Raw genomic sequence first — 20,895 nt, forward strand, 5'->3', positions numbered from 1 at the left:
TGTGATATTTGGTGCATACTGTAAATACATATCCCATCCATCCCTCCTGCGCCATATCGGGATTCATTTATATACCATAATTTCCATTCGGGATGTTTCTCTGTGATATGTAGTCTTTAAATGTGATCCAAATGCTATATTTAGTATTAAACGTCATCATTAATTCCGCTATTTACCTGGAGTCCCTAGAAAATTGAATAAATGACGAAAATATTGCACAACAAGATTTATTTTTTAAATTTCTGTCAACAACTTATTCACCGCACCCATCTCCTGGACCAAATATTGTGCAGCTGCAAGAAAGCTCCTTATAGCAATTAATACAGCAAAGCTAATCAGATTTTTGCCTTGTAAGAATAAAAAAAAAACCTGGATAGCATAAAACCTACAATTTACAAGAAAATTTTATTATTGTATGTATATCTTGACACCATGAACCAGAATATCTTATTACTGAACAACCTAAATATATTATTTCTGATATATAATTCCAGTGTATTGACATAACAGAAAAAAAATGATGTTAAATAGAATAGACATTTATAATTGCACTGTCCACATGTCCATCACATAATAATTCAACACACATACTTTCGAAGTCATTTCGTCATGACTTAGCATTCCACATTACAGACAATGAAAAATCAAGAAACAACAGAACTTTGTGGAGGATCGACAGGTTGTTTCACAAAATACGGTGTCAACTGACCCTCACTCGCTGATTTTGGTAAATCCCCCAATACAGTGGATGTATCAGCGGTTGAAGTTGACTGTGTTTCAGGTTTCTCAGAATCAAGATCAAAAATATTCACTGTTTGTCCCCAGTCTTGTCTTTTCTTCGCTTCCCAGTATTCATGTGTGAAGACAAAAGCATCTTCATCCATCAGAGGGCACTGTGTTTTCTTGAACCATCTCGGTCGATAAGGTACTACAGGAACACCTAACAACATAGATGAAATTATTGACTTTGAATAATGATTTGGTTTAAATCAATCAAGAAACCATTGTGGCTATATTCCAAAATATTACACACATAGAACAGGAAACCTGATTTGCATAATGTGATTCATAACTCAATTAAATAAACAATTTCGCATCTTACTTGAAGCCCAAAATCTGCCCTGATACGCAAGTTTGTTGATAAGTCATTAATAAATGTGAGCGATCGTAATATTATTAAAGTATGAACGAAAACAACTAAAGATGTAGTATGTATTTGTTCCGAGAGTTGTTAAATACACTTCATGAACAGTACCCTCCTCTTTCTTTTTTGCCTCATCCATCTCCCGCAATTTTCTTCGGCATCTCTGTTTTTCCTCCAATTCAAGTTTAATCTTGTTAGATTCATCCCATGCTGCTTCCTCCATCTTTCTCTGATCTGGTCTCCTCCTAGAATCTGTCGGAGCAGTTCCATCAACCCATTCATTCAGTATAAGTGCAAGTTTCGTAAAATAATACATTTTTTCAGCAAGAAGACTAGAAGTATAAAAATATTTTTCTCAACTTGGATTAATAAAAGTAGTTTCCTATAAAAAATTGAAATTTTGCAAAAATAATATCAAAATCATACGTCAACATGAACCATGTAAGTAATTCTATTGAACCATCGATTTAAAATCAAATCTTGACACAATAATTAATATACATACAATTGTTCTACACTGCTCTTCTTAGAAAATTGACTTTAGTAAGAAGAAATGCAATGGAATAAAATTTGTGAAAGTATGATGCAAATACAATATTATTGAAACATTCTACAACTGAATTTGATTTTTTACTACATCTACTATAACAAAGACATTTCAATATAACAGACTTACGGCAGGGGATATTTTTGCCACAATAAAGTGACATTTTGTTGACTTTTCGGAGTAGCTTTATCGACTTTTTTACATTTCACAGATGCATCCCATGTTCCAAATACTTGAAAACGTTCATTGCCATCTTTGTCTATCACAAAGCCAGATATCTAAGAATTCAGTGTTGAATATATAAGAAGATCATTCGAACTATATAGATATGACCTTAACTTCCATCAGACTTGACTCCAAAAAATATTACAAAACTGACAATTTTAGTAGTAATATAAATATTCACTGAATAGCTATAATTTTTCACAAAATTCTACACAGAAGATCTCCAGTTGGCGCTTTTAAATCTGGCAACAAGTTTAATTAATGACTAGAAGTAATTGGCGTGAATTATGTAGATCAGATAAAAATCTCCCAAAACGTAGAATCTGAAGGTCTAAGGGTACCAGTAATTTAATAGTAGATTATGTGATAGTCTTTGTTAATAAAACTATGTATATAGTTCTCACCTTTCGTGGTGTATCCCTTGAAAAATAACTGTATGGAAAGAACGTTATCTTGCACTTATCATCAGTAACATGATTGACAATGTTTGATTCACCACTCTGGAACAACACACAAAGAGTTCAGGAAATAGTAATAATGTTTCCAAATATTGATAAATTCAAATAATCGCAACAGAAAACGGTGAAAAAAAAAGGATAACAATTTTTTTAAGTTCGTGCCAAGATAGTGCAAATCATAGACCAACCACAAAACAAACAAAAAAATTGAATACCTGATCAACCCACAACTTTCCAACAATGATATTATGTATTGTAATAGTAGCTTTATTCCATGTGTAGTGATGTCCAGTTTTGTGGAATTTAACATGACATGTCCCAATTGGTGTAAAACTGATATACTTTCCCCTAAATTTACTGACTAAAGTGATTTGTTCCCAGAAAGACCAACCTCCATGATCAACTGATTTTGTCGTTTCAGCATAACAAGCTGCTGATGGTGGGTGATGACTGACCTAAAAAATATCAAGTAATACCAAACTTGTTAACATCCAATTTAATGACAAAAGACAAAGAACCTAATAAAGTGAAAGGACTTGTCGTCTCGTTATCTACAGCCAAATATGTGTCATGGAATGCTTTACAAACTAAAACTTTGTCTATATTTTGGTACATAATCAAGATATTCCAAATGAAAAAATGGGAATTTGGGCATATGACTGATGTTAGAAGGTCTGGAGTTTATATTATTTGGAAAAACTAGATACGCTATTTCAGAACAACCATGACTTTAAATTTTAGAATAGAATTATTCTATGTCAAATTTCTGAATCAAATTTTAATAAAATTCTGGCATACCTGTTCAGCAAGCAGTCTATAACCATGTTCATCAAGACTGTCAAATTCATAAGTTTCTCCTAATAGAGGATTGAAAGGTTTACCGATTCTGCAAATATTAACAGATATTAAAATATATTGCTTTTCATGTTTTTCAGTGCAATTTGCAGTCTAGTTCTGTTGAAATTTTTTCCGGTTAAGATGTAGTTTCTCGCTCCCTATTCCTTTTATATTATTCGATGAATAAATCATCTGAAACCAATCATCGCCAGTCCCACCCATGTCTTAAATGGGTAATAAAAGAATAGAGAATATGATTGGCATCAGAATTACAAACACTCTCCAATCGACGTAATTTGCGTGGTGCATATTTTACAGAGATTCTTCTAAACTTGTTTTTCAAAAAAGGTTTTCAGTTATTAAACTCTATCACCTGTGAACTCTCACCCATGTATGTAGCAATTGTCCTAACTGTATTTAGAGCTCGACCGATGTCACTTTTTGACGCCGATATCAATATATCGGCCAACTGGTGTCCGATAACCGATATCGCAATGCCGATATTAATATAAATCATATTTTGAGCGACGCTTTCATGATGCACCTTGGTGAGTCTGTAGTTTCATTTTGATATTCGTTATCATGGCAGTAAGACTTATATTTAACTAACTTCAGTTAATGCTCGAACAAATGTTATTCTGTAACTTTTCCTGATACTTCAATATCAGTCTAGTTATTTCCAGGAAAAAGAATTGTTAATCAGACGTTTTTAAATATAACTATGGACATATGTTAAGGGTATTAAAAAATTTCAAAAGTGAATCGTGATAATTATCCTTCGATATTGTGATAGCATACATGTGCAGTTACATGTGAAATTTTTAATAACTTTGTTTCCAGAGACTCAATACCTTATTTAGTCAATAATAATGGATTAAGTTTTTATTTTGTAATTTTCAGCAAAATGATAAGCATTCATCAATATAAACAAAACTGTTATCCCAGAAATTTAAAATTGAATTTGGGGAGGTCACAAATTCGGAACTGACAATATTGCTTCGAGCTACCTGTACCATGTTTTTATGATCACTAACTCACCAGCTTCCAATCCATTCTATTTATAGAACCACCGTTTAATGCTGCTACTAAATTTGCCTTTTTCTCAATGTGTACTCTCTCAAAAACGTCATTGTTACTCCAGATAATAACTTTTCAGTTATGACCATGCATGAAATGGCTAATCATAAGACACCGGGGGAATTAGGAGAGACACCTTTAGAACGCAAAATGAAAGCGAGAGAAATATTGGGAAACTAGTTACGCAGGGGCGAGAGCCGTTGAAGCACGCAGCCCGGCGCTTGCCGAGTATGGCCGATATGATATATCGGCAAACACGCAATATCGGCCCGATATATCGGTCGTGCTCTAAAATTTGTATTCACTTTCATATTGTATTCAAACAGTTTTTAAAAGTTAATTCATAAAAATCCAATTTATATTTATCATTGAAAGCTAGGGAAAATACCTAAAAAAATAAACTTTGCTAATTAAGCTGACAAACAAGATTTTGTATGGCCAAAGATACAGCAAAATGGAAATTTATGCTCTGATGGCTACAAACCCATAAAAAGAAATGAAAAAATTTTTCCCACACAGGATTATTTTTCAGCATGGAAAGGAATTTGGAATATGCTTGAAGAGTATATCAATAATTTTGTCATCTGCAAATATTATATAAAAATCTTTTCAAAATCACGTTTTGTATTTATCAATCAATCAGCCACCTCACCTAAAAAGAGTTGTAGAATAGGATGATACAGAAAAAGCAGCAACATAAGCAAGTTGTTCGCATGAATCAGTACATCTAGCAGCGCGGTCCAGCAGTTCACTATATTCTAGATCTTCAGACAATCTTTGCAAAAATGATAACGGCTCATTGAAGTTGACCTAGAATAAAAAAAAATAAGGAAAGATTAAAATGAAGATGATCTCAGATAATACTTGGGTGATATTAAAAATCTTAGACTCATTATTCTAAAATTCATTGTCAATGACGATGCAGGATAGTAGGGATGGGCCGAGAAAAATGATATAAGATATTCAGATAAAATAATGCAAGATAAAAACTATTGATCACTTATAACAATAATGTCGCCGCTCAAACTATCTATCATTTTTGTTATACATGTGAATTGTGAACAATGCAATATATTCGAGTTTTGACTTCACGTAAAAATGAAACATGCACTACCACAAGTAAATACCCGCTCATGCCTAATAAAAACCATTTCATATTAAATTATCATAACAAGAAATATATAGGAGATCAACCCAAGGGGTAATTACATCAATAACTCTTTAGTTTTAGAAATTTCGCATGAACTACTAAATCACAAGCAGATGCACCACATTGTATTGATGAGTGGCATCTCTCTACCATTTGCGCATGTGGCATAGTAAGTATATGTGGACACATTGTAGTCAAAAATGACATGTGAGAATTTCTAAATAGCCTCCCAGAATTAACGAAGGCGATACACAGGAAATTCAGTCCATGACTACAACCAAGGCGACCATTGACCCACGTTTACTTTTGTACTGTGGGCTTTGTGGCTGCCTGAAACAGGTGGAAAAATATATTTCTAAAATGGCTCAACAGATACCTACAAAACCACCAAACAAAAAATATGAGATATGACTGAGTTTGCGAGCGCATGTTGCTGTAGCAGAGTCAGAAACCGTTTTTGCATCATGATGTCACAGACTCGGAAGATTCGATTAGAGTCCTTGACCTAATACTCAGATTTGTAAATTTCTGTAACACCAGAGTCGTCCCATCCCTACAAGATAGTATTCAATTCTATTTTATTTAGCAAGTCAATTATGTAAATCTGATAAATATCAAGAATTCCTCATACCGGCATAGGAATTTTTGAAAGATCTCTTCCTATACAGTTCTTCATAAAACTCCATAAATTTAGTTTATTGCTTGGTTTGAATGGAATTCTTGTACGATGAATCACCTTCAAAAAAAGGAACATATTGAAAATGTCTGCAGCTCTAAAAAACTAATAAAAAAAATGAAGTGAACATCAATTGATTTATTTTTAATACCATGTTTTCCGGCTGATAAGTTGACCCGGTAAATCAGATGAAGAGTATTTTCAGAACTAAAATGAGGATTTTTACATTTTACAGCCAAAAAAGGCAGCACAAAATAAAAGCATTACTTTTTAAAAATACCACGTCAATCTGCAGAAATAAAGATTTAAAAATGGATAACAAATTCAGTTACCATGGTATAGATTTGAATCAGCATAATGTGTGCCGTGGACACATGGAATTTTGGAGTCTAACTCTAAAATAATCAGCCTCTTAGCTGAAAAATATTGTGTTACAAGTTTAAATTGTATTTAGTTCAACTTGTTATAAAGAATTTAAAGAATTAAAATTCCAGTTATACATGTGAAGAGTACCCTTTGAAGTTCAGCATTAAATCGTTGCAGTGTAATTTAGCTACAGCAATAAATGTACCAAGATACACATGTCATCATTACTACTAATTATTTAGCGTAGTAAGGAAATACTCAAACAATCAGGTCAAGTCAATCAAGGTTTCATTTCAATTGCTCATAAACTTGTGCAACAAAGGGCACAAACTGATTTTTTGGGTTTTCAAAAGTTACACTTTATTTTGGAATCAGGTCAATTGCATTCTTATAGTACACTGGTTATCAACCAGTGGGCCACGGCCCACTGCTGGGCCACAGAAACATTTTCAGATGGGCCAGAGATCTATTAGAATTGCTAGAGCTGTTGATAAATTTATTCAAATTGGATTGTTGTAGCAACGAATGATGCTGTATTTTGTTACAGGGTGGTAATTTTCTATTATATTATTATAGTGAAAGTGTCTATTTTTGCAGGAAGAATTTTTTGTTTTGCTTGTGGACTTCACCTAGCATAAAAAAGTTTAATGGGTCACAGAATTTTTGTACAACGAAAATGGGACACGAAAGAAAAAAGGGTGACTGAGAACCACTGTTCTAGTATCATTATAGAATAAAATCAGATGATTCTTGTGAAACTGAAAACTTTCCCAATAGCATATGCAACTTACACCACCAGATGAAGCTCCGTGGCCAGCTTTCAATAATAATTTTCTAGCTTTTGTCTCTGATCCTGATTCAACAGACTCCGTAGATTCATGGCTACTACTTGTTGATATCGAACCTTTATCCTGATTTTCCTCAGCAGTTCTAAAAAATTTATTTTCAATTTGTTCACAGAACATCGATTGCATGCAAAAAATTACAAAAAAATCTGTGAAATATCAGATCATTGAAACAAAAACAAGAAGATTTATCATAATTATTAAGGCTGGGTGAAATATTGGAATGATTTCTTGTACCTTTCCTGCCGACTACTTTCTTCTGGATAAGCATCTTCATAGGCATCCATAAATTCATCGTCTTCATCAGACAATTCATCATTAAGTGTATTCAAAGGTCCTGAAATAAAACAATAGCGATTTGATATAAAAAAACAAGGACATGAACCATCAATCAATTGGCTTCTTGTGTAGTGTGATATAAATCTACAGGGTGAACCATTCGGCAAAAACAACTTTAGCATTCTTTCTACACATATTCACATCAATCATCCTATCGCAATCAGAAAACCCAATGAACAAATCTAGCATAATTAATATTTTGAAATTTTATTTGTAGTTTGCCACCGAACCCCTAGATAAAAGTAATTCCTTCTTTATTTAATTTATGGAAATGCAAGTACTCCAACTAGGTTATTTGCTGCATTCCAGAAAAATATAATTCTGTACATTTCATTAATAAGGCCAGGCTATGTTTTGTTGACTTAACACCAATGCGGTATCCTTCCAACTTTGGCCAAGATATGGATAGTAAAAATGGATTAAAAAAATCCTCAAATTTGAAAACTTAATTTATGAGTCCGAAATATTCATGCGTATAATATCAAGTAAAAAGAGTCACAATTTTAAAACTCACTTATTAATTGTGGCTCGACCTGTCTCTCAGCTGAAGATTGTAATGTAACATCACCATCATTATTTTGTTTTATTGTTTGTTGAGATGATCGAGGGGGACCAGTTGCTGCATTCAATGCTCGTTCAAGACTATATAAATCAAATGCTAATTTGAAAAAGTTAGAAATAACCATATTCTATTTTTCCTGTCATCTTACCAGACAAGAAACAATTTTTTATACAGAAATGAAGACAGATTCAATTTCTGTGCAAAGAATACAAGATGACAAATAAACTGCAACAAGTTGACAAAAAAATTAAATAAACATAGCTTTGGGGTCTTCGTCATCAAATACCACTTCGATTCCTGTAAATTATTTTGCTGGTTGTTAATTTTCATGAAATACCTTGGAGCAGTAGCACATCAAAAGACTGCATTTTCAATTAGCGACTTGCAATCAGTAATTTTTTGAAACAGAAGAAAACATATCGAAAAGATTGAAACTATCATTAGCATCTGATATATTTTACCTATTGTGCTGTTTTGCCAAAGTTTCAACAGTTTCTTCAAGTCTCAATCTTTGCTCTTTTTCATGCGTCAACATTTTTTGCCACTTTTTACTTTGTGTCTTGGCAACTTGAAGAAATTCAGTGCATGCCTACAAATAAATCAATTCTTTATAACCTCAAATAAGTACTAAAATATAAAAAAAAAGGAGTCGAATTATAGCTAAAATACCATAACACCAATTAGCATTAGAGATTGATTTATGCATAAAATGACACATTTCGGTAACACAAAAAATTAATTTCAGACACAAAAGTTGCATCGATGGAATGGAGCTACACTATCAAACGCAGGTGATCAGAACATAATAATCATCAATACTCACACTAATCATAGCTGATGATGTTATACGAAATAGCATAGCCCGTTCGTTGACAACTTTTAATTTTGCTATTCCAACATTCTGTCCTCCACTGCTAGATTTGGGATTATTAGACAGTTGTTTTTCAACAATTTCCAAGTCTGCCAATGCTGATAAAAGCGTAGTTCCATGTTTTCCAATCAAATTATTGCATGTTTCAAGATCTGCTAACTTCACTTCTAGTGGTGTGAGAGTCGCTCTGATCTTGAGATAAAACATTACTGTTATTTCTGAGCAAGTAAAAACGTTTTTTTTTATATTTAGTTCGGGAACGGACAACGCTTAAAACATATAATATATACAATGTCGAATAGTTATGAAATAAATAAAATGTTTAGATGAATCTGAAAACTCGAAATTAAAATCATTTGATTTTATATCTTCTACAACTTTCAGAAATTGAGTCAGAAAATTTTTTGTTCAGCTGTCTTCTTATGTCAATCACCCAAAACAATAATCATAGGAAGGGAAGTAAGTAGTACGGGTATGCAATCTGTCACAGTAGACTACCGCTGTGATAATCTTGACATCTAACGCGAAAGTGGAACAACCGCAAGATGTGCAAATTTTGATGACATCATCACACACAAAAAAATTCCAATAACGCCAAAAAATTTGCTCGAATTTACAGTAACTGATATAAAATTTTGCATTATTCTATCTTTATTATGTAAAAATTTTAATAGTTATTGTTGTTTAGATGTTTTGTTAATAATTACCATTGTTCCTTATGGCAAAAAATGTTTCGGTAGGCCCACTATTACACTAATCCTAAACCAATTATGTTCGACTTGAGGTATCACTGTATTTGTTGTACGTTGTTGTAAATTTACTCTTCGAATTACTTGTCTGTCTGACTGAACACACAGTTTTGAAATGAAATTAAAAAAAAAAGACTTTGATGTCCACCGTGGTGCAACAATTGATATATGTGAAAAAGAAGAAATGGCAGAAAGATATTGAAAAATAAATCCAATGACAATAAATGGATAGCACAAGCACACCCTTCATCCCTTTCCTCACTTTATATGAACGACAATGTATCGAATAACACAAGCATTTAATAGGCATGTTATTCCTCCAGTTTTTTTTAAATTTTATTAATCTAAAACCTTCAAATAAACGACAAGGTATTGATTTGGTTAGTATTGATCATAATAAAATGGACTTTGTCACACTGATTCATCAACAGTCACTGCTTAGGTGGAACATTCTTTAAAAGTGCAAAGGTCACTATAAATCTCCGATTGTGTAAACCTAACAGATGAGATGAAAGTCAGCAATAACTAGATGCCTATTTATCAACCTATGAGTATAAATGATTGCCAAAACATGGATATTAATAATATAAAATATATTACTTTCTAGGTCAGAATATGAAAGATTTTTTACATTTCCCAGGCAATAGGTGATATAACGTCAGATATCTTTAACTCAACACTGTCTTATCTGCCTTTCACAAAGTCCCGAAATACACATGTAAAATGCAGAAATACATTAATACATGGGTGTTAATAGAGTGATCAACCAGGCACCATAAGGTAACTGTATTGTCATGATTTTCAAAGTGACTTAAAAAAAAATACGTAAGTTTCAAGTATTTTGAATCCTTATTGACAATGACGTTATTAATAAACTATTGATTTGAAAACTGCTTGAAAGCGTTCACATGATAAATGAATAATCATTTTATGCTTAGTCTTGTTTTCAAATATCTGATAGCCTTGCACAGTATGCTGCATCTTGTGTAAAATCTTGCGCAAATTTCAAAATATGTATACAGAATGTTATGTTCTCATAAAACATTAATATATAATTGACTTTCCTATTTTCTAAAATTGTTCTTGTTCTAAAAATATTTTTCTTTGAATTGTTTTAGTGCTTTATTATATTGGGAATAATGATTAGAAGCATCTGCATGTACCAACTTTCATAGCTAGTCAATCTGACACAGCATTATGCGTGTCGCTGCTAGAAGACCTCCTTAAGGTCCCTTAAGACTCCTATCACATAATTTAAAGAATTTAACCTTTTTCATATTTGTGATCTTTTTCATCCATATATATTATGATGAAAAATAAATGATTTATAAGCTAGGCCTATTCGATTTGATGAATGTTAGTAAGAAAACAGGCAAAACTGGATCAATTATGTCATTATCATAAATTCTGCTAGATTATAAAGTGTTATTGAACAGTTACCTCATGTTTCTCACTTTCCGATAACTGATCTTGTCGAGAAATATAGGCAAATTCCCTTTTTTTGCTATCACTATGTGAAACATCAACAGATCCTTTTCTGAATGTAGGAGATGTCGATTCCCCGTCCGAAGATTCTTCTGATGAAAGAGGAACAACTAAAGGTAGACATCACAACCATGAAATGGCTCAGTGTATAAAAAAAAGAAAAGTATTTTTGCGCAGAATTCTACACAAAATAGTTCTTTTTAAAATTGCAATTCTGTTGACACATAACTGTATTCCTATGACAATCGCATAAATTTTTCCATTATTAATAGACAATGACTGCTCACTCCCTGAAAAAAACCCATTTATTTAAGGCTAATTTAGAGAAGTTTTCACATAATAAATTGAACACAACAAGAACGGAACTGAGGATATTATTTATTTGGAATATTGCATAAATGCTGAAGTAATCATTCCAAGGAAACATTATTTTGAAATGGTTGTTTTATGAATATTCTCCATTTATTATAGGAATCATTGTCCATTTAAATACTATAAAACCAAAACAATTACACAACACATTCATTTCAATATTTTTCAAATAATCATTACATACCGGTATGTAATTTTGAAATAACATAAAACAAAAAAATCGTGCAAGATTACTCAATGAACAATATTACAAAGATTTTGATCATCAAGAAAAACACTCATGAGTATCAGTAGCAGCTTGTCCAAGAGTTTGAAGTAAAATTATTAACAAATAAAAAAATGGAGCTCCAGAAGTATGTGCACCAAGAACATAGTATGTGTACCAGGTTAGGTTTCAGGTTGTGTGCCATCTTGGTGCACATACTTTGGGAGCACCAAAAAAATTATGAAGAATATACCCTGAATTCACATCTGGTAGGTGGACAGTGAATATTATAGTTGCTGACATTGATTGAAAATATAAGCCATTTGAATGTCACTTCTTTTTCTAGAACACAACTTAGTTATCTTGTCTTCTCATCATCATGTTGTTGTTTAAGCTTTTAGGATAGATTAGACCAGGGCTTCCCTAACTAGGGACCGCGAAACGAATTTTAAGAGCCGCAAATAGAACACCAATTTTACACAAAGTACTATATCTATTGTGCTTTTTTCAGACTCTTGATTCCAAATATAATTAATAAAAATAGTGTAAAACAATATTTCACGATTCCGAGTGAATACATCTTGATACCCTGTTTCCCCGAAAATAAGACAGCGTCTTCAATTTTCTTTCGAAAATAACACTAGGGCTTATTTTGAGGGGATGTAGAGAATAGCGACATTTTTAAATATAGGCTACAAATTTTTATTTACTTATAAAATGCACGTTTTGACTTGAATGATTTAAAATACCTGCTACACATAGATTATTACATTTAAAAAGTAGAAAAGATTTCTCGCTATCGACTAGGACTCAGTGGTTTTCGAACATCATTGTATTGTGACGCCCTCCAAAAATATTATGTTCAAGTTGCGGCTCCCCGTGAAAATACGTATTGATTAATACCTTTCAATAAAAGACCTTTTTTGCAATGAATTTCATATAAACGAACAAACAAAACCTAACGACAGTCAGTGAAATCACATTTAATGGACCATGGCAGAAAAGCCTGCTTTATATAAATACAAAATCGCAAAGGGGATGGGAGTTCGCAACACTTTTGAGCCAAGGAAAAATAATCTTTATCCATAGAAAACCGAATGTTTCAGAAACGATTCTTCTTATTATGACACCATCACAGGTAAGATCGATTTAATCTTATTTTTTTTCAGTAAAAGTAGAAGATATAAGTAGCATATAGTAGAAGTATCATATATAAAATCATTTTTTATAAAGTTCAGGCTTGGTATTAGTATCGGCGAAACACGGTAGAATCATCGCGCTTGCATAGCAATGTCGGCTTTAATTGCTGTTCGCCTCGAAACATATCACATATTTTATTTATTGTAAATGTTTTATTGTTTCTCCATTGTTGCAAATGACAAGTATATGGATCAAATTCATTTTAGCGTTCGATGTTGTTTACTTTCTGTTACGTAGGGTCTATTGCTAAGTATCAGAAGAGGTAAACCCTACTTGCTGCAATTTCGTAGGCTGCAGTTAAGTCATTTGCTGAACTGAGTTTATCGAACATTTTTTAACATTTTAAAGAAAAACCAGACAGAGATAAGAAAAATTGGTACCCCCGTAATATGTGAACCAATATGGTGGATACCGGAACGTAGTATGTGTATTGTGTACCAGGTTAGGGTTCGGCCATAATTTCAGAAACAAACACTACGTGAGCCACTTGGCTAGTCGCCGAACTCGTGATAGAACTAAAGTAAAGTAAATTGGAATGAAATTATGGCCTAACTCTAACCTGGTACACATACTACGTTCCGGTGTCCGCCATCTTGGTTCACATACTACGGGAGAGCCAAAAGTTAACCTTTGCCTTTATTCCTTAGGCCTACATGTTTATAAACCTCAAATGGCATATATTAACAATGAAAAAATGGTGTTTTATTTTTAGGCAGCATATTTTTCGTATAGGTGTGTTTTCCCTGATAATTTGCCTTATGGTAAGTTTGATCAATGAGAGTGAAAAATCCTGGATGAGGACCATGCCGTCGGTGGCCACACATCCCAATTCATCATTTAGGCCTGCATAAACAAACATTGAGCTACAGCTGAACTTGCTATGCAGCAAAATGCATCCGCACCCAATACACTGAATAATTAGGTAACAACAATCTAAGTAAATATGTGATTGTTTTTCTTATTGAGTAGTTTGTTGTTTAGCACCATTAACGTAAATAGAGGTCGCGAAAATTTTTAAAATATTAGAAGGGGCCGCGAGCTCAAAAGTTCGGGAAGCCCTGGATTAGACATTAAATATCATAGCACTTTGAAATGAAAAGTACCCTTATACTAAAAAATGAGTCCTGTGACACAATTTCAAATTGCCTGTTTTGAATAATTAACCAAAATCGTTCTGGCTGGAAATTTGGATTGGGAAATTATATACGATCTTTCAGATTTCTTCTTTTTGAAATTAAAGTCTGTCCACTTATAGGTGAATAAATGTAGGAGATAAGCGTTAACCCATTCCGTACGATAGTTAACACATTATAATATCATTTATTACCATAAATACAATACTATTGAAGGATTGAATATAAAATTATCGACTACCCTCACAGTTTCAAGTTATAACTTTCCTTCTTTTTATCGAAGCTTTGACCTCATCTAATCCTGACAGTTTTGAGCTATTGTTTAATAACAAGAGCTTCCTACCAAGACATCAGTGAGCAACATAAGTTGCTATGAGGGGGTCAAGTACAAAAAATCGGCTCAGCAAATATGATCACTTCCCACAAATACATAATCACATGAAAAGGGTCGACAAACAATTGTTCATGTCCTTTTGAATGTTCAATAAATTAAAAATAATTTATCCTCTGGGGATAGGCAATATAGAATACCGAATCCGGAGGATTCGAATCCCAAAGTATTCGAATCCAACAGGATTCGATAACAGGATTCGGTTTCCGCCTCTCCGGCGCCATGCGTCGATTTTTGCATTTCGGGTTTCTAAATACCAATTAAAGACGAGCGTTTTTCTCGTGCGGAAATCTCTCGTTTAAATAGACTTGCGTCTGCACGGAAAGAACCCGTAAAATCGGTAAACTTCAAACGCTGTAATCTCAATCGGCGTATTCTGGACAGGAAGTACATCTCATGGCGAAGACTCGTTATTGCACCATTTTTGCGTTTGCGCCGTGCGTCAATTTTTGTATTTCGGGTTTCTAATTTATCAATTAAAGACGAGCGTTCTTTCTCGCGTGGAAATTTCTCTCGTTTAATTAAACTTGACTAATCGCGAAGAACCCGTAAAATCGGTAAACATCCAACACTTTAATCTCAATCGGCGTATCCTGGACAAGAAGTCTTGAAGTACACCTTCCGTCGGAGACTCGTTATTGCACCATTTTTTGCGTTTTCCCTCTTTGCTATCTAGCTAGGGTTTAATAATAATAATTATTTGTGCCGACTTACTGGCGATATTCCGATAATCTGATTGCAACAATCTTCAATTGTTTACAGGCGTGCCTTGCCTAATTTTACATTACTGTAAATGATTTTCCGCGACCGGCGAGTTTTCCCCAGAAAATGATGCATGTAAACCAAAAGCCAGGTGTGAAATGTTTCGACATTACTTGCGATTAATTTAAATCAAATATTATTTAGGAATAATTTTATTACTATTATTGCACCAGCTTCCGAAATACAAAGTTATATCGCAAAACACGATGATCTGTCGCATTTAAATTTCACACTCAAAAGATTACATATCTTTCGGTCCGTTTCTATCGTTCAAGATAGACGCACGTTTGATCGAGTGTCTGTAGTAATTTTTTTCGCCGATGAAATTAAAAAAAGATGCCACATCTGGCGAAAATAGTTACGTATTGAGTTTGAGTAGGGCCAAGTCTGGGTAGATAATGATATGTAACGATAATAATAGAAAATGAATTCGTCTTTAGATGATATTAACTAATAACTAACTACGAAATCGCGTTTACGGGAACCTTGTTTTGCACGTCTTGATCGCACAAAATAAAAAATTGGTTTTAATTGATAGTGGGTAAATTTAATATTTTACATCGGTCGCATAGGTTGCAGTGGCCACACGCTGGTTCTGCATCTAATTAATTCTCAGCGGGTGTGTTTAGTACACTCGGCACTCTAACAATAATAATGATTTAATGCCGTTTCATATCTATTTTTGTATTTAACAGCTTACTATTAAAGTGTTTGAAGCGTGTCTTAATTTAGCATATCAGTATTTAGAGATTACATACATTTGGAACAATTGAAAGCAAAATATTGTGATATTCTTAGATTTCATTGTGCTGGGAAATGCGTGTTTAGTATCAAATCAAATGTTAAGGAAATTTCCAAATACATAATACATTTATAGTAATACAGTTATAATTTTTTGACATCTAAATCCAGCAATCAGGAAAATTCCCAGTATGAAAATAGAATAGGATTCGGTATTCTGGATTCGATTTAACTATTCTAGAATATTCTAGAATAGTAAATTATTCTACATTGCCCATCCCTATATATCCTCAAAATCAAATAGGCCTAGCAAATAAAAATGAGTTTAGATATTTAAAATATGCATAAAACACTATCCTGCCCAATGATGTCAAACATGAGTAGCGATTGAATGAAGATATGCAGACCACTGCTAAGCAGCATATGTCAGCTGATATTCTTGTGTATTACTAATAATGATTGCAAAGAAAAGAAATGCTTATATGAGAAAAAACTTGAATCACAAATTTGCTTTGAATATTTGAAACTCAGAAATTACCTAATACAGTCGCAGTGCGGTTTAATAGAAAAAAAGTTGACCCTGTTTTCCAAATTTTATTGCCCTAAAAGCTGCAATCATTTCATACACATACCCCTAACAATTCTGTGGGTAAGTGAAAGTGCATAACTTTAAACCAAGGCGGGCACTAGGTACAACGGCTACATAATTTTAAACAGATATCAAAAAGAAATAAACTTTTGAATTGCCTTATTAATAGTACCTTAGTAGAGGCCAACAAATATTGGAATCGAAGAAATTTTATATAAAAAATTGTTTCATACTTTTATGCAAAACGAAAGAAAATAAAAGAAATTTCGCCCTGCAAGCCATGAATCACAAAAAAAAAATTTAAGTAGATTATTTTATTTGTCAAAATGCAAATAATGTGCAATTCTACAAATTAGTAACTGAAGCCTAATCAAAAGCCTCAGTAATACAAAATTGTGTCAAATTTTTCCATGCACCTCATATACGATTTAGGTATGTACCTGAATCCAGCATTTGAGTTGATAATGTCTTTGCTAGTTCTAATGCCGTTATCCACCTTTGGCGTTCTATTTCTGAACCAGCCTGAAGATTACAAAATAAAATAAGTCATGACTCATGAATACTTTTCAATATCTACACATATGTATAAATATGTGAGATAATAAGATATGGGTAACTAAAAAAATGAAGGTTTGCCAAAAACTTGAAAGACAATACATATATCTGTTTTCTGGTTAAAAAGCATTACCTTCAAATGATAACGATGTGCACTTCCATTTGAAATTGTGAAATGGCACGAATCTTCAGTAACAATAGAAGCTCCAGCTAAAATGACTGTACCTCTACATGCTACAGACACTTCTGCTTGAGACCTGAAAATATATAGAAAGGAGGTGATCAATTGATGCATTGTAATAATATATAAAAAGGCATTGACAAAATATAATATTTTTATTAATGAACCAAATATTTGAATAGCAATTACAGTTACAGCTAGAGTCAAGGCGGTGGTCGTTACTTCCTCCGGAAAATACTAGAAGCTATTTCACATTTTCTCACATGAAGAAGTTCTTAAGCTGCGCGAGCATCAAAGTTTTTTTTATTTTTGCAAAACTTTACTTTCAGACACTAAACTAACACTAGGGAAAGATTCACTCCAGAGAGTGATTCACAACCCAAATTGACAAGTTAATTTTTTTTTATCTGGTGTTGGCTCCTCCACGCCCATACTTCCGAAAACAAATACCTAACTAATCCTGTACCCAACATGGAATGTTAACTGGATGCGAGGCAGTGGTTCACCAGACAGCCATATGGTTAAGCTGTCTTATGGGCTTTCCTCTCCCCGGGGATGAATTTGTAAATTCAATCCTATCCTGAATTTATCAATTTTTCTCTATCCTTGCTCTAACTGCTTTGGATCTGTCAGTCAAAAGTGAGTGGGATACAGAGGAGATAATACAACTTATCATCATGTGAAGCAGCTGTCTTCCTAAAGAACAAAACACCTTGTATACCGATAATCAAGATGTCAGGATATAAAAGAGAAGACACACTTTAACATAAACAATGCCTGGAAGTAGATAGTTTACGCCCTCTTAATTATCATGATTTGAAAAATACTCAAACTGTCAAGTCAGCAAGTTAACCGGTGGAGACGAGTGTCTGATTGTGGGAAAATAAATAATATCTGAATATGGAACATCAGAGCATAAGTCTGTAAGTGAAAGCCTGAACAATTGAAATAAAATATGTTAGAATGCTGTGATTGAATGTTGTATAAGTCTGTTAAGTAGGAACAAATCAAAACAAAGCTTGAAATATCAAAGAGGTTGAATTCCTTAATTCAATAATCATCATGAATTCATTACGTTCTGACAATGCAGCAATGGCAGAATGGATGATTGCATTGTTTGAATACAGGAATCAGTGTTTTACTCTTTAATTTCAATTATTTGGATAGGTATGAATATTAACCCCCATTATGAGCATATCCCTTACTTGTAATAGGACAGCAGTCCATTTGAAAGTACGAACCATCTCTTCTGATAACCTTTGACATAATTTGTCCACTTCCACAACCAACCTTTATAATTGCCTGGTACAACTGCTTTGTCTGACATTTCAAACGATACCACATACCAAAAAACCTTTATTCAAATCCCAGAGTTAAGTTTCACATTCATATTCCAGTATTTTAGATGTTTTAAAGGTATCGGTATTGTACCGGTACGTAGCAGAGACAGAAGTATTGGGTCTAGTATAGTACCACAAGTCTGCAAGTACTTCCGGTGGGCGTAGCATAACGAATTTTGCATATGCTATTCCTAACCCCCACCTGACTATGCCATCCAAAAATTACGTCACTACAACGTCACCATCACGTCATAGGAAATGCCAAAGTATAATTACGATCGCCCGAAATGACATCTGCGCCGCCGATAACGAACTTGCTAAAGCCGGCGATCTCTCTCCTAAAGTGATCGTTGTGACGAGAAAACGAGAGAAATTGTTTGCTCGATTTCGGGTGATCATCTGCGCGTTTTGGACAACCATCCGCATACTTCGGTGGGCCTTATTACGCCACTGTGACGTCGAAATGACGTAATTTTTCGGTGACATAGTCAGGTGGGGGTTAGGATTGACATATGCAAAAATTGTTGAGCCAGGTCATCTAGAAGTAGTCTACATGTGGTACTACTGTACTAAACTAGGCTATACCAGACCCGAAATATTGACAGAATTATAAAAATTCCGGTATCGCAGTATCGGTACATAATATATTTTACAAGACAAAAAATCATCACTTACGATACGCCAACAGTGAGGTATAACAGTATAACAAAATCTAAATTGTTAGACCTTAAAAATAATTATTTCTGTATTTAATACTGTAATAAGATCCCAACCAGTCTCCTCGTACCGTAACAGCTGTTTGGATACGGCTTTCGTCCATGCATATTAAATAAAATAACTGGCTAACTCATCCCATACCGACAAAGTGAATACCGTATAACATCTGTCTAAAGTGAATAGTTACTTCGCATACAGGTACAAGGCATAGACTTACAACCATTTGTACTGTTTGTAAGTCCCACTTGCCCATTGTATTCCTGCCTTTCTATGTCTGTTTGCACCGATTATTTGACCTTTATCCTATGAAATAATACGCGTTGTCGCCGTCGAGGCCATGTGTCAAAATTTACGGTCAACGGACCAGTTGGTATGTTTAATTTCAAAGAATTTTACACTTTTTTTTTTTTTTAAACAGGGCTGTTAACGGTATGTCAGTTGCACGATGGGAATACCTCTGTGAAGCTAGCAGCAAAACACGAAATTGTGACTGACAGAATCGCAGAAAATACCCACGCGTAAAATTAAATGTTCCCAATGATTTTTAAAAGAAAGTGTACATTTTAATTAGTTTCACAATGGCAAATAAAGCAAAACAATCATTAACTACACTCCTCGTATTGTTAATACATAGTAAACAAGCTAAAGCGACTGCTACAGTGCATAAATTTTTTTTATACTCGTTTGAGAGTTGTTTAAAAATGACTGAATTTTCGTCGTTTAGGACGGTCGTTTCATGAAAACCTCCAATAAAGGCAGCATTGCAACACCATTGGTAAAAAGTAGAAACCCCAAAGATTCGATTTCATTATGTCAGAACAGACTCAGCACGTTTTGACTTGGCCATATATAATACTAAACATAACGTATAATTTTCAATTTTATGCACAATGTATATACAACAAATTTAAAACTGATTTTGTGTTTCAACAAAATTTACTGGATAGTTAATCAAAGAAGATATTTTTCTCTTTGTCACACACAATAATGCACTTCATTAAACTTAGAATAAGTTGAGGAAAGTCTAAAATACCAAAAAAAAAAATTACGCACTCTTGTGGATTCTTTAATAAATTTCACGAAATTATCGTTTTTGAAAGGTCGATTCTTCAAAAACCGCCAATAAAGGCAGCACTACGACACATTCGGAGAAAAGCAGATACCTTATAGATTTGATTTCATTATGTCAGAACAATAGCAGAACGTTTTGACTTAGCCATATATAATACCAAACATAGCGTGTATTAAAAATTATATAAACAATGCAGACGTAACATATTTAAAAACGTTTTGGTATTTCAACAAAATTTACTGGATTTTTCATCAAATACTTTTCTCTCTTGGTCATACATCAAAACTGTACGTTCATTAAACTTGG

At 33.5% G+C, this 20,895-nt stretch overlaps 1 protein-coding gene across 2 annotated transcripts; it reads right to left on the reverse strand.

Annotated features, from left to right (window-relative positions):
• Positions 1-211: 211 nt before the first annotated feature.
• LOC120329551 (oxysterol-binding protein 1-like) lies at positions 212-19,547 on the reverse strand. Of its 2 annotated transcripts, none has more exons than XM_039396201.2 (17): positions 18,666-19,547; positions 17,413-17,536; positions 17,165-17,246; positions 11,287-11,441; positions 9,050-9,289; positions 8,688-8,815; positions 8,179-8,306; positions 7,563-7,662; positions 7,272-7,410; positions 6,070-6,174; positions 4,941-5,098; positions 3,173-3,260; positions 2,590-2,829; positions 2,321-2,416; positions 1,821-1,969; positions 1,256-1,476; positions 212-940 (listed from the first exon to the last, which is right to left on the reverse strand). In XM_039396201.2, the coding sequence occupies exons 1-17, from the start codon at positions 18,785-18,787 to the stop codon at positions 645-647; spliced, it is 2,571 nt and encodes an 856-aa protein (XP_039252135.2). In that variant the 5' UTR covers positions 18,788-19,547; the 3' UTR covers positions 212-644. The 2 variants fall into 2 exon arrangements, with proteins under 2 accessions (XP_039252135.2, XP_039252136.2); XM_039396202.2 differs by having other exon boundaries at positions 11,287-11,423; positions 18,666-19,546.
• Positions 19,548-20,895: the final 1,348 nt, after the last annotated feature.

This window comes from Styela clava, chromosome 12, assembly GCF_964204865.1.
Source record: "Styela clava chromosome 12, kaStyClav1.hap1.2, whole genome shotgun sequence".
In the NCBI taxonomy this organism is placed as follows: Eukaryota; Metazoa; Chordata; class Ascidiacea; order Stolidobranchia; family Styelidae; genus Styela; species Styela clava.

Excerpts from the sequence above, each read along its gene's own strand:
- LOC120329551 (XM_039396201.2), bottom strand. The coding sequence starts at position 18,787 with ATGTCAGACAAAGCAGTTGTACCAGGCAATTATAAAGGTTGGTTGTGG. Across the intron at positions 8,307-8,687 it reads TTGGCAAAACAGCACAATAG|TCTTGAACGAGCATTGAATG; the intron begins GTAAAATATATC and ends TGATTTATATAG. Across the intron at positions 2,417-2,589 it reads GAAAGTTGTGGGTTGATCAG|AGTGGTGAATCAAACATTGT; the intron begins GTATTCAATTTT and ends GTGTTGTTCCAG.